Below are 14,306 nucleotides of genomic sequence, written 5' to 3'. Positions count from 1 at the left end.
TTGTCGAGAAGGGCCAGCGACTGGTCCGCCAGAACCCGAACCAGAAGGAACCCCGGAAGGAATGAAAGACCCGGAAGGAGCGGAAGCCACTGGGGACTCAGAATGAGAACGCTTCGCTGGCCCTTGATGTGCCATTTCTGAAACCGACTCGCGTTTCTTCCCTTTTCCCACAGTTGATTCACGACGAACCTCACAAGGAGATTCGGACCGACGATCACGACGAGAGTCCGTCGGAGAATCCTCTCAAAGCGTCCCCCCCATATCACGCCACAACTGCAAAATATCCGGACGCTTCAACCGTTGATCGTCCGGAAGAGGACAACCGTGAATAGCTTCATGTTCTTCATCGTAATTTTCACCGCAACGGATGCAAATGTGACGCTTGCGACATTCAGCTCTGAAATTGGCGAAAGAAAAACCCTCCGCAGCTTCCATGGCGTCCAAATCCATCGGGACCGCAGGAGGTAAAGGCTTCACAGGGGCGGTAGCAACTCGCGGCTCCAATTGAGGGACAGAAGGAGGGGCCGATTGTCGTTGACTTATCAACGCCACATGAGGGACATCGACCAATAACTTTACCGCCAACTGCATCTTAGCTTCCAAAGAAGTCAATTCGTTCCATCCACCTCTAATCGCCGCCAAATCGAGAATTCTCGGATTGATCGCTGCTTCATAGATCTCCATTTGAGAAGCGTCCGAGAGATCGACTCCATACAGCAAAGTTCTGAAATGAATATTGAAATCACCAATGGGCCTCGAACCTTGACGAAGCGCCAACAACTGTCTTCTCGCATCCTCCACTTCCGTGTGATTAGAAAAGGTGTCTTCAATCGCGTTCAAAAAAATTTCCGAAGTCAACAGCTCATCTATGACGTAATCAGATAACGCCGATGCCCGTCGAACATCCAATCTCTGAACATGAGCGTTCTGTGCCAATAAACTGCGCCACCAAGTGTAGGAAGGGCAAGAATCGCCAATACGGCCCGATGCCGCTCTGAAGTAGGAAGAAATCCATAAAACGCGTTGACGTTTGTTGGCGAAATGATTTGGCAAACAAGCAAAGGTATCTCGGACCAAAGAAACAAAGCGATAAGTCTCTGAAACGTCCCCCGAAAAATAAATATGAGAAAAGAAAGGGGGCTCCGGAATGTGCTGTACCGCTGGCGCAGGAGGAGGAGGAGGTGCCACAACAGGTTCTTCTAAACGGACCAATCGAGCATTCATAGCTAAATTTGCAGCGTCCGTCACTTCTCGAACTTCACGAAATTTGCGAAGTACACTTGCTCTCAACCGTGTGACGTCTGCCGCGAAAACCCTGAGTTCGTTTAACTCCCGAATAGATTGCTTGTTCCGTCGAATAGAATCTTCAATACAGCGTGATTTGATTTGAAGATTGGCAATGGACTGTGCGTGGGAGAGAATGGTGTGATCGCGATCTAAACCTTCGTTAACTTGTAGTCCAGCTAATAAATCCGCGACATTGTGATCGTTTGAAGAGGGAGGGACAATAGGAATGAGGGGTGTAGTGAAATGAGGATTAGGAACAGGGTGAGGATTTTGTTTGATAGTATCTTTGGTAAAAGGAATTGGTCGAGGAACAAAATTTGGCGGGGCGGGACCAGGAGAAGGGAGAGAGTTATATGGAGGGGGAGTAGCATGATCACCAGGAGTTGGCAAAACATTAGGCGGTTGAGTGAACTGAGCAGATGAATTCCCACGAGGAAGGGTCATTCGATTAGGAGCGTATTCGAGAGGAGAAGAGTTATTGGACATTATGACGAAAGGGGAGGGATGATTTGGAGAGAAGAGATCGACAACAAAAAAATTTCACAATGATGGTCGATACAAACTCGGGCAAAATTTTGGGAAGCTTGAATTTCGAAGGTTTTGAGATAGCCTGAAAAAGAAATGCGGAACGATATGATGATTAATAAAACAGGATTCCGAGATCGTTAAGCTTGATTATATGGAAGTCTGAATATAAAGATCTCGTTATAATTGTGAGGGCCCACCTACTATTCTTATCTCAATTGGCAAGATACCCTAGCATAAGAACGAGGGGAAAGATGATCCTCTTAGAACTCTAATGAGGATCATTTTATCAATAGAGGATAGAAGTTTGAATCAAATAGTATTTAGTATTTCCCGATAGTAATGAGAAATAAAGAACAAAGATAACGAGATGAGAAAGAAGAAAAAGAAGAGGACAAAGACGGATACAACATAGAATTATATATGAATAATTCCGAGATCATATTAGTAAAACAACCAAGTTATTTCAAATTAATTTACTACAAAAGAACGATAATTATCTTTATCATTCTTAAAGCGCATGATGCTATCGTGTTACGCTTGATTCTAATTGTAATTCTAGAAAACGTGTAGATGATAGTTAACAGAAATCCCAGTCGTTACACTCGTGTCCGTCTCGCACTCCCCTGGAGAGTGTGTCAGCCTTGTTTTCCGCAGAGGTAACTCGCCTCGCTTCAATGTCAACCTGTAGTCCAACCAGGGCATCTTGAATGGCTTTCCACAACAGTGCAAGAGCTACGCTACTCAAAGCGGCAGCGTAGCGGTTTTAGCCTTGCTTTGCTAAGCTTTTTGTAGCGGGCTTGGCGCTTCACTATTTGCTACATTTTTTATGGGGAAAAAAATAAAGAAAATAGCGCGCTTTTTTTAGCGGAGAGTAGCGGCAATTTGCTACGCTTCTCGCTATAGTAGCGGAAAAAACGCTACTGTAGCGATTTTGTTGCGCTACCGTAGCACCATTCAACCATCAATACTGACCATCATAAAATGATGGAGGATTGATGTTTGTGTACTATTTCTGGCATTTTCCACCAGAAGGCAGACATGCCTGCTACGCTTTTGGAACAAAAGCGACCCGGTTCGCTACGCTTTTGGCGCTAAAAAGCGCTATTAGCGCCAAAAAGCGTCAATTTTTCCGCTGCGCTATACTGTAGCGAAGCGGCAAAAAAAAAGCGCTTTGCTACGCGCAGGCCAAAACTGCAGTAGCGGTTCTGGCGCTTCGCTACCGCTCAAAGTAGCAATTTTTTGCTAGTGCTAACGCTACTCTGGATCCAGAGTAGCGTGTTTCCGCTTTGCTACGCAAAAGCGCCACTTTTTGTAGCGAAGCGTAGCTCTTGCAGTGTTGCTTTCCATTCTTTGTTGACACATTTGTCTTTAGATTTACATTTGCGTATGGCGCCTTCAGTCGTGGTGTTATCAGTCCAGACTATAAAGGTTTTGCCTTGCTTGATGCCGAGCGATTCTAACATCAATAAGCCTAATCGGATAGCCATGGTTTCCAGCCAGGCAATACCTCTCTCTTGGTTTGTTAGCTCTTTCCAGTCTTGCACCAATTGAAATTGGGCCCATTGACGGCCTATCATCACTCTGATGCCAAAGCCTGTCAAAGCGTCACCCACCCACCCAATTTTGGTTGGAGCAGGATTTGGTATTAGCCAAGTTTCCGAAAAAGTGACAAGAGTATGGAACCAACGGTCTAGGTCGTCTTTTACGTCGTCGGGGAGTGTGCGTAGAGCGGACTTTGTTACCCAGCTTTTGAGCCAGCGGTAGAAACTACATAAGTAGCACCTGAGTTGGGGTAGTAAGTAGGACACGTGGTTAAGGCGTCCTACCATGACCTCGACGTGGTTATAGGAGAACGAGCGCTGATTCAAGAACAGCTTGATTTGATCAACCCTTTCGAAAAGTTTCCCTTGTGGCAGCCGGACGGTCTTGTTGACCCCGTTCCACAAGAAGCCTATATATTTTTGCTCCGGCCCAAAGGCCAAGAACTTTTCGTCATTTGTTTTGACGCCTAAGGTACCCGAAAGGGCAATGATATCTTCCATTTCCGTGGAGGAGTCAACGTCCTCCACAAGGAGGTTGTCATCAACCCAACGGAAGATAGCGACTAAGTCGAATTGATCTAACATGATTTGCTTCCAAGCATCGGCGGGTCTTCCAAACAAGCCACAGCCTGCCACTCCGCCAAAATTGATCCTGGTGTCCAAAAGAAGATCACCGTCAAAATTTTTCACCATTAAACAGGGCCACTGGTTCATGGCCGTTGGGATTTGGCGATACGCCTTTTCCCAATCAAAGATGGCCAAGAAACACGGCTTCTCCCTCCGGTGAAGAAGCTTGAAACGATATTAAAATTGTCCCAAGTGGTAGCGAAGTCGTCTGGGTTCACAAAGGAGTTGACAGAGGGGGTCTCTGGTCTGGAGTGTGGGTAGGAAAGGTTGTTTGTGGGACGTAGTGAGCCGTCACCATTGGTAACCGCACCTAGCGGGTTTGACCTAAAAAAGCCAAAATGCTTTGCCACTTCGGAGTGTTTAAACAGGCCAAACATTTGTCCGCTTAGTATCTCCTTGATGATATCCTTCGCCTCCCAAGCTGAAGCGTGGTTGTCTGGGGTGAAGAAGCTCCTGTTTGGTCCCAACGAGTGGTCTGGTATCCCTTGGTGGAAACCGTTTTTAAACCCGTCGAGTACATCAATGAATTCGGGTAAGAGGTCCGCTCTTGCAAGCGCAGCCTCCCAGGCTTCAACATTCATCTCACAGGAGACCTGCGTGGGCCAGTACGGAAGTGGGGCAGCATGGTCATTGAGACCGGGGGGACCCAGACAGTTTTGCTCTTCGGGCTCTCTAGAACACTTGGGGGCAAATGGAGGGCCATGCATAAGATCTCTCCTGGATATTCACTAAACGTAATGTGGAGCATTTTATTTCATTGGTCAGAAACAAGCAGATCATGCTTCAAGACAGAGTCAGGATAAACACAGGGATTTTTTTTTTTTGACAGATGTCAAGGGTGTTCAAATAGGGGAAAGGAGTGACAAAATGTGCACCAAATCCGTAGGGGATGTAAGGAAAAAAGGGGAAAAATAAGAATAGGGCCTACTGGGCGGCCTTCCTGTTCCCTTGGCCGCTCTGTTTTGCGGCATGGTTGGGGTCGAAATTATTGCCCTTGTAACCGCTGCCCTTCGGGGCTCGGTCGCTGGTAGGTTTCGCGGGGAGGCCCGAAGAACCCGAGGTACTAGCAACATTTGAGGCCTTGGCTACAGCTTGTTTCTTTTTGTTTTTGGGGCACCTGTGGTGGGGTCCCAGTGCGCCCGGGTACTGTTCTCGGCGTACGGGTTGTCCGTGAAGTCGAGTTCGTCAAACTTTCTGGCAGTTGCATAACACAAGTGGGCAATTTTGCTCCGGAAGACGGAGATGTTTGCAACGGATTGGGAGCCATCCGCCAACGCGACACGATGTGCAAACGCGTTGGTACGGACTTGAATGTTGTAGCGGAGGGCAACCACAAAGCCGTCCTCGGCCAGAATTGCATCTGCGTTAGCCTTATGAGCAAGCAGCCAGTTGGCCATGCGTTTAAAATTGTATTCAACCTTAAGGGTATTATAAAAGTTTTGGTGGTTCGAGGTCCAATCACTGAATGATTGGGTCCATTCCAACGGGTAAGGGTACCCAGTGTAGCGGTTAAAATCAGAGGACAAATCTTCAAACTTTGAGCGCTTCTCTGCGTAGTAGAGGATTGCACGGTTTTTCCACGCTTTGTTAAATATGGTCAGGGGAATGGGACCCTTGAGTTCTCTAATATTTTTGTCAAAATAGGGGGTAAAACCCATTGCGTCATGACGAGGCACCGCTTCAACTGAGAATTGGATATTGCCGACTACAGACTCCCCGTCCGACTGATTATCATCTTCTTTGTGGTACTTGGGGATGGGTGCATATTTAGCATAGGTGTTGGGGTTGACGGGTTTCTTAGAACGCAACTTGAGGTTGGAGTCCTCAGTGGGAGTGGCTAAAGGGGTTGGAGCTGGCTGAGCCAAGGACTTCGTTGACATCAACGATTTGAACATTGCAAAGTAGAGGTCCGAGGCTTCTTGGTCGCCGGCCTTTTCCGCTGCCAAATGCTTCTCCACAAGGGTGGCGATTACCTCATTGTTCCTGTTGGGACCTTGGGGGGCCTGCGTTAGGAGAGTCGCTTTCCCTGTTGTTCAGAGGACAAAGGATAACTGTTAGATTGGCGGGCAACAACATGATAATGTAGGGCCAATCAGCGTACCTTTGAGGGGTTCTTTGGGAGGTTCTAACACCTCTATCCCAGGCTACGTACTTTCGTCGTTGGCTAGAAACCGCACATTTGTTTTTTTTTTGTTTTTTTAGCCTCTGGAGAAAGATGGTTAAATAGCTATACGAACAAGGCTTACTATCATCTGCAATTAATCTCTTAGAAAGATCCAAGTCTGGTCTAGTCCCAACCTTGCTAGAGGGGTTTGGGTTAAGTTTGTCGAGGATCCCGCCAACACGAGTGCTTGACGATTTCCTCTCGGCACCCTTTTGGGTTTTGCTCTTTTTCGCCGCGGTCTCTTGAGTAGGAGGTGAGGCGGGGTGGTGGAGAGTGGGATTGGCTTCCTGGGCAAGGATGCCTGGAGGTGCCGTGCGGATTGCGGGGGAACTAGCAACAGGGGTGGGTTCTCCTGGGCCCGGAGCATTAGGGCTGTTTCCGGGATTTTGGTTCTTGTTACGGAAACCGTCTGCAACGGATTGGACTCCATTGGACATAGTGTGGGTGGGTGCTTTAAGAAAAAGAGCTGCGCAAGATCTTGAAGGAAGCGTGAATCAGAGGAATTTTAGGAATCTAGTCTTAGATTTTCAAGAAAAATGGCAAAAAAATTAAAAGGGACAAATTCCTTGACAGCGCTTACTATGGCGCGCGGAGACTATGGAGGAAAGAGTTTGCTCCGGTGAGTGAGCAATGGGGAAAGAGGGGAAAGGTTCTCTCCTATTTATCAGATGACTTTGCCCAGGGAGCGGCTGGAGCCGGTAACTCCTTTGGTCTTCCCAGAGCGGTTGTGGCTCGTCAGGGTTTGGTCAATGCGGATGGGTTTCAGGAATACTCCTACTTCCGGTTGTGTATGTTTTGCCTTATGGCTAGATGAGGTTCTTTACTTCTCTATTGTATTGCGGCGGCAGTATCTGTAACAGTTACGCCACCGGCGCTTGGGGGGGGGACGTGTTTCTTTGTTTCCACGGAACTTAACACTTCCCGCTGCACTTCCAGTAATGAACAAGGATTAAGGGCGGCTGCGCCGCCCCGCGACCATTTCTGTGATATTAATTTTGAAAGTTTTTTTTAAATGTTTGCATTTTATTACCACAAGAAGTCAAGAAAAATTGGTGTCAAGCCCCGGACTCCAAAACACGGCAAAGAGCTTGGTCTAGTACATCTCTATCCACAGAGAAATTTGATGTGTTTTGGCTTGGCCGCTGGAGCAAAACTTTATAGAGGGGATCCAATATCCAATAAGAAGGTGTTGCAGACAGAGGTCCTGTTGGGGAGTACATACACCTTCCACAGGACACGGTATCAGTTTCCCAGAAATGGCAAACTTCCTATTCCAAGAAGTTGGCAAGGCCCAGGGAAACATAGCATGCCCCGACACAGTTCAGTATCCCGGAATTGACAAACACACTCTTGGTACAATTATTGGCACCCGTATTCCGGGACACGGTCTCAGTCTCCTGGAATTGGCAAGTGTCCTTTTCCGGGAAATAGGCGGGGCCTGGGAAGACATCTTATCCCGGGACACGGTCTCAGTATCCTGGAATTGGTGATATTCCGGCAATATGTAGGGCTGGGTTTGTTATTTGGAAAAGCTGTAGTGGTTAAGATTAGCATACCATCCCGGGAAACAGTCTCAGTTTCCCGGATTTGGAGCACGCAATAAGCTTTGCATTCTTGTAAGCAATGCGATACAATATGCAAAAAAAAAAGCGCACAATTGTGGCCAAGACATAATGGGTTTGGAAAAGGAATAAAGAGAGGCAGAAGTCGTGGTCAGTGGTCAGTTGGGGTTGGGGGGAAAGGTATAAAAGGACACCGCTTTTGGAGTAGTGGAGGTCACCGCTTGGCTCTTGCTCGGCGCCAATTGCTTAAAGAGCCAAGTGGTCCAGGACATTTTGTACCTGTAGTTTTTTTGTACAGTTGGGGGAGATGCTGCCATTTTTTCTGTGATGTGCCTTTTGGTCCGCTTAATGTTAAACCACTAATCTGGCCGGTGTTTTTGGGCTTTCTACACACGGGTAGGGATTCCTTCAAGCCAGCAGGCCTTGGGATTCAGCTGGTTCTCTCTGCCCTTTCATACGCGCCCAGCTGGCTGCAAAAAAGTGGCCACCGCGTCGCTGTGTTGCAGCACTTTTCTTTTCGCTGGGGATTCCCCTAGCTTATTAAAGTCCCTTGCGGCTAGTTCAGCACTAAAGAAAGCTGCCACTACGCTCATGCTTTTGATTTTTTGTTTTTTAAACAAGATTGGTTTAGGTGGATTTGTTTAGCAAGAGAGTCCTCTTTGCTCACGGGGTGATTGGTTGACATGTATGTACATGTATCTGGAGTGTCTCTCTGTCTCAAGGAGGTGTCTTTGTTCTGATGATGATGATGATTAGCCGTTGAGGTGTTTTCAAGCAAGTTCCTTAAGATGATTGGAAGATTACATCAAATTACATGATTAACAAGATGGTGGAATTTTATGACAAGGAAAGTATAAGAAAGGATTCAAGTGGTACAAGAGGGGGCGTGTTTGGATTATGATTTTTGGTGATGACACTTCATCCACTACCAGATATCCTGATTGGGATATCCAGTAAGAAACCCAGGATACCCTGTATCCCAAAGCACACTCCATTATAGGAGTGTGCCAAAGCACACTCCGTAATAGGAGTGTGCCAAAGCACACTCCGTAATAGGAGTGTGCCAAAGCACACTCCGTAATAGGAGTGTGCCAAAGCACACTCCGTAATAGGAGTGTGCCAAAGCACACTCCGTAATAGGAGTGTGCCAAAGCACACTCCGTAATAGGAGTGTGCCAAAGCACACTCCGTAATAGGAGTGTGCCAAAGCACACTCCGTAATAGGAGTGTGCCAAAGCACACTCCGTAATAGGAGTGTGCCAAAGCACACTCCGTAATAGGAGTGTGCCAAAGCACACTCCGTAATAGGAGTGTGCCAAAGCACACTCCGTAATAGGAGTGTGCCAAAGCACACTCCGTAATAGGAGTGTGCCAAAGCACACTCCGTAATAGGAGTGTGCCAAAGCACACTCCGTAATAGGAGTGTGCCAAAGCACACTCCGTAATAGGAGTGTGCCAAAGCACACTCCGTAATAGGAGTGTGCCAAAGCACACTCCGTAATAGGAGTGTGCCAAAGCACACTCCGTAATAGGAGTGTGCCAAAGCACACTCCGTAATAGGAGTGTGCCAAAGCACACTCCGTAATAGGAGTGTGCCAAAGCACACTCCGTAATAGGAGTGTGCCAAAGCACACTCCGTAATAGGAGTGTGCCAAAGCACACTCCGTAATAGGAGTGTGCCAAAGCACACTCCGTAATAGGAGTGTGCCAAAGCACACTCCGTAATAGGAGTGTGCCAAAGCACACTCCGTAATAGGAGTGTGCCAAAGCACACTCCGTAATAGGAGTGTGCCAAAGCACACTCCGTAATAGGAGTGTGCCAAAGCACACTCCGTAATAGGAGTGTGCCAAAGCACACTCCGTAATAGGAGTGTGCCAAAGCACACTCCGTAATAGGAGTGTGCCAAAGCACACTCCGTAATAGGAGTGTGCCAAAGCACACTCCGTAATAGGAGTGTGCCAAAGCACACTCCGTAATAGGAGTGTGCCAAAGCACACTCCGTAATAGGAGTGTGCCAAAGCACACTCCGTAATAGGAGTGTGCCAAAGCACGACTTGGAGGCATCACCAAGCACCTACTCCGTCCTAGCTCATGGAATCCCCCGGGCATTCAATGTTGATGTGGCTGCCAGCAAGATTGTCATTGTGTCGGAAAACAACTTCCTCTCAAACAAAATTTTCAAGATGTGCTGGTTGGGAGGATTCAGGGATCCCATGGACCCCTGTCAGGCTGGTACGGTTGTCATAGCTCTTACGGAACCCGCAATAGCTGATCTCTTGGTCAAGCAGCAGGGCATGTTTTTGAATGGTTGTTTCCACCGGTTTGAACGCTTCAAGAAGCTCCCGCCGCAGTGCTTCAAGTGCCTGCAGATGGGCCATTTTGTAAAATGGTGCCGAGTGGATCCCAAGTGCGGCAAATGCGGCGGGAAGCACAAGACAAGGGATTGTCCGGACATGGCTTACCAAACGGGGAAGCAATGTGTCATTTGTAGGGACACGGGAAAGGGCAAGGAAATTTGGGAAACCCACACGCCTTTTGACAAGGTGTGTGAGGTGAAACGGGCATGGCTTGTCTCTAAAAATAACTTACATCATGAATAATTTAGGCCCTATACTAACCCCTAATGTTCCTAGTAATTCTGTTGTAGATAACCATTCTTCCCTTTGTAGCAATGAAGGCTTTGTGCCCTCCTTTATTGTGCAGTTGAACTCTCACAACAGCCGAGCAACCACGTATAGTATCCTTAACACTGAGCCGGACTCAGTAATTTCCCTTCTCATTCAGGAGCCTTGGATAAAGCCGCTGACATGTCTTCCCCCTGACCGTGAGGCACGGTGGAATTTCTACAGCCCCGAGCGCCAGCCAAAGGACCTCAAGGACAAGCACCGGGTGGTCTCCTACGTCTGCAAATCACTCGCATCCCAGAATATTAAAGTTCTGGGAGGCAGCGGTAAGTTTTTTATTGGTTTGGATTTGACACTACTGACCGGGACCCATCTACGGGCCCTAAATGTTTACAACCCACCAGGTACCACAACAGGTCTGGATCAGGTACAAGGGTGGCTAGATACAGTCAACAATAGCAAGATGGCAACACTCATTGGGATGGACTCAAATCTGCATCACCGTTCCTGGAACCCGCCGGGCTACTTCCATGTCCACAAGGACGCCAAGTCCTTTGTCTTGTTGTGTGGAAGGTGCGGGTTCAGATTGGTCTCTCAAAGGGATTCTCCCACTTTTGTTTCCAACCGGGGCGCCAGGACAACAATTGACCTGACTTGGGCGAACCTCTTCTGTTAAGTTTTCGACCGGAGAGCCCAAAAAGGGGGCGGAGATGCGGCAAGAATATGCTGGACAGTGAGAGGAGGGTTTTCTCACTGGATCGGCTCAAGGGCGGAAAAAGAGGGAGAGAACCGATGGGTTGATTGCTTCGGACTAGGCTATGGTTAAATAGACTATGTACATGGCATCAACTTGTGGTTTGAGAATAATAATGAATTTGAAACTTCTCAACTCAGTGTAACATGTCAAAAGGTACATTGATATCCCCATCAGAGATGCGCGCAATCTAGAGGATAAGCAGTAAACAAGGAAAGCTGACAGTCTAATCTGAGCAGGGATCAAAGTCTACAAGATCAGTAAGAAAGAAGCATGACCATGAATAAAAGACAGACCACATAGAAAGGGGGCAACATAAGTGTTGGATAACTTTGATCTGAAAACAAGCCCATAGAGGAGGATAAAAAAGGATGGAATGGTGTGAGGAAATAGTGTAGGGATTTTGGGGATGAGGAGGAACAAGACTGAAATTCAACATCCTCGCTTCCCAGCTGATCCACAGGACAAATACTTGTTTGGATAACCACGGCTCTGACCATCAGAAACTTGTTACGACTCTCAGGCTTTCCCCCCCGAAGCCGGTATACCACATGGTGGCCCCTCGGCCGGCGGAGTTGGACCAAGACAAACTGAGGAGGGTGCTGGAATGCAAGCTCAACCAGCTAAGTCTTGAATCATCACGGCTGGCTGTGGACTCAGTGGAAGAACGACTCACTTCATGCATTCTTGGTGCTTGGCAGGGCCAGGGAAAGAAGATCCACGTTAATCCAGGAAAAGTCAAGAATTGGTGGGACAAGGATATCTTGGGTCCCCTTGTGAAAGCAAGGAACAAGTGTCAACGTCTCCTAGTGATGTCCCCCTCGCCAACTACCGCTGACCAATATAGCTACTGGAATGGCAGGTTTTGGGAGGAAGTTCACCGACTCAAGCAGCAACACTGGCAGGATTTCCTGGCTTCAACCAACACAACGACAGTCTTTCAGGCCCTCCAGTTCACCAAACCCAGAAGCAGCGGGGACATCCTTCCGCTGAGACGGCGGGATAGCACCTTCACCTTGAGCAAGAAGGAGCAGGCTGAGCTCCTTTTTGCAGGCACATCAGTGGTATCGAGTGGCTGCAAATTGTCAGATGTTCCCCCGGTGGATGCCTCTTCTTTTGTGGTATACCCCTTTGTCACCTGCGAGGAGGTAAATAAAGTGCTAAGTATACTGACAAAGAAGAAGGCATCAGTGCCTGAGTGATCATCACATTCCCAATGAAATCCTCTCCATATGTGCGGCAGAGCTGGCTGACACTCTTGCTACCCTTTTCAACAGATGCATATGCGAGGACTGGTTTCTTGCTGCCTAGCGCATCGCCACCACAGTCATTATCAGGAAGTTTGCAAAACTGGATTACACCAACCCAGGGACGTACCGGCCAATAGCCCTGCTCAACACAATCAGCAAAGTCTTTGAGTCAACCATTGCTGACCAACTTACTTTCTGGGCAGAATCGCAGAAAATCATCCCTGACAGACACTCAGGAGGACGCCAAGGTAAAGGGTGCAAAGACGCTCTGCTGGCACTAACTATGTGGGTAAAGCGGAAATGGAGGGAGGGCAAGACATTCACGGCTCTGTTCTTAGATGTGAAGTCGGCCTACCTGTTGGTCAACCCCTACCGCCTGGTTCATTCCCTCCGTCGGAAGGGATGCCCCACCTATTTGTGGAAGATCATAGGCCGTTTCATGGAAGGTTGACACACAAGACTTCCCCTCGCGGATTACGAATCAGCTGAGTTTGAAGTTGATAAGGGGCTCCCGCAGGGCTCACCCTTATCAGTCATCCTGTACATCATCTACAACTCCGATCTGTTGCTGAGGCAATTTGACTTTGATAGGGATGAGGTGTCTTTAGGCTTCATCAATGATGTTGTTCACCTCTCGGCGGGAAGGACCGTAGAAGAGGCCAGGGCGCAATTGAATCAGATAGGGGAGGAGTTACTCTCGTGGGGCAGGAGCCATGGGGCTATCTTCAATATCCGGAAGGCACAATTCATGATCTTCACACATTCAAAAGCGGCTAGTCCCCTTTCCTCTTTAATAACCAGGAATTGGCCCCGCAGCGGAACGTCAAATGGCTCAAGGTGGTGAATTTTGTCAACGTTAGCAGGCCCCCATGGCGACCCAAAAGACATATGGAGCTCGTTGTTGACAGGGCCAGAAAGCAGGAGGCAAAACAATCAGTGGTATCGTTCCTTGAAACAATAAACCCCGCTTCTGACCTGGTTATCTTCACTGACGGCTCTGCTCACCCAGAGGAAGGGCTAGGAGCAGTGGTGGTCTCCATAGATGGAAGTCTGTCTGAACTTGCATTCTTAGGTCCGCCGGGCACGGCCTCCAACTTCAAGTGGAAATTGGTAGGCATCCGGCTTGAACTGGAGATAGGCAGCACGGCAAAGCTCCCGGTAACCGGGGCCCGAATAATCATCTTGACGGACAGCCAAGCGGCCATTGACAGGTTGAGGAACCCAAGGGCTCCAAAATCAGGCCAATACATTCTTTCTCAAATCCAAGATACAGCTGACTCTATCCCGATCTCAACACAGATTATGGTCCAATGGTGCCCGGGCCACATTGGGATCAAGGGCAAAGAGCTGGCCAACAGAAAAGCGGCGGAGGCCAGAGGAGCTTCCCTCCTTGACGGGTCAATCAGGGGCAGCGTGTCAGCCGAGAAGACCAATTTGCTCCGGAAGGAGAAACTATGGAAAGGGTCCCCGCAAATGACCTTTCTTGTCCAGGCGGCATTCCATCAACTTCGCTCAGGGCACGTCCATTTGAATGCTTTCCAATTCAAGTGCAGTCAAGCTCCATACCTGATTTGCTTGGAGTGTGGGGTCCCCAAAACAGTGGATCACTACCTTGTCTCTTGTTCCAGGTACACCGGGGCTAGGGCAGTAGCCAGGACGATCCTCCGCAACAAGAGGATCACCACAGTCACGTCCAGAACTCTCCTCCACAACCCCTTGGCCTTCCTGGCCACAAAATCCTTCATTGAACTCTTGGCCAGACTCCCTCAATTCCAACGGGAAAGCAAATTCGGGGATACCCTTTGAGATCCCCCTTCCAGCTCTTTGGACCCAACTTCTCCCCACGGGTTCTTCCCTTTTTCAACCATCTTTTTCCTCCTTTTTCTTTCTTCTCTTCTAAATAAATAAATAGCAAAAAAAAAACTCTCAAAAGCAAACTCCCAGAAAGCCCGTTAAAGTTCTCCCCTC

The 14,306-nt window shown here is 48.2% G+C and overlaps 1 protein-coding gene across 1 annotated transcript; it reads right to left on the bottom strand.

The window, feature by feature from the left end:
- Positions 1 to 4,737: 4,737 nt before the first annotated feature.
- PtA15_9A251 (uncharacterized protein) lies at positions 4,738 to 6,584 on the bottom strand (the record flags this gene model as incomplete). The annotated part of the gene is made up of 4 exons (XM_053172441.1): positions 4,738 to 4,764; positions 5,291 to 6,009; positions 6,136 to 6,147; positions 6,230 to 6,584. 4 exons carry the CDS (start codon positions 6,582 to 6,584, stop codon positions 4,738 to 4,740), a joined length of 1,113 nt encoding a protein of 370 aa, XP_053023681.1.
- Between the last annotated feature and the right edge of the window lie 7,722 nt (positions 6,585 to 14,306).

The sequence above is a fragment of the Puccinia triticina genome, chromosome 9A (assembly GCF_026914185.1).
Source record: "Puccinia triticina chromosome 9A, complete sequence".
Lineage (NCBI taxonomy): Eukaryota > Fungi > Basidiomycota > Pucciniomycetes > Pucciniales > Pucciniaceae > Puccinia > Puccinia triticina.
This window is presented reverse-complemented; position numbering and strand designations above follow the sequence as displayed.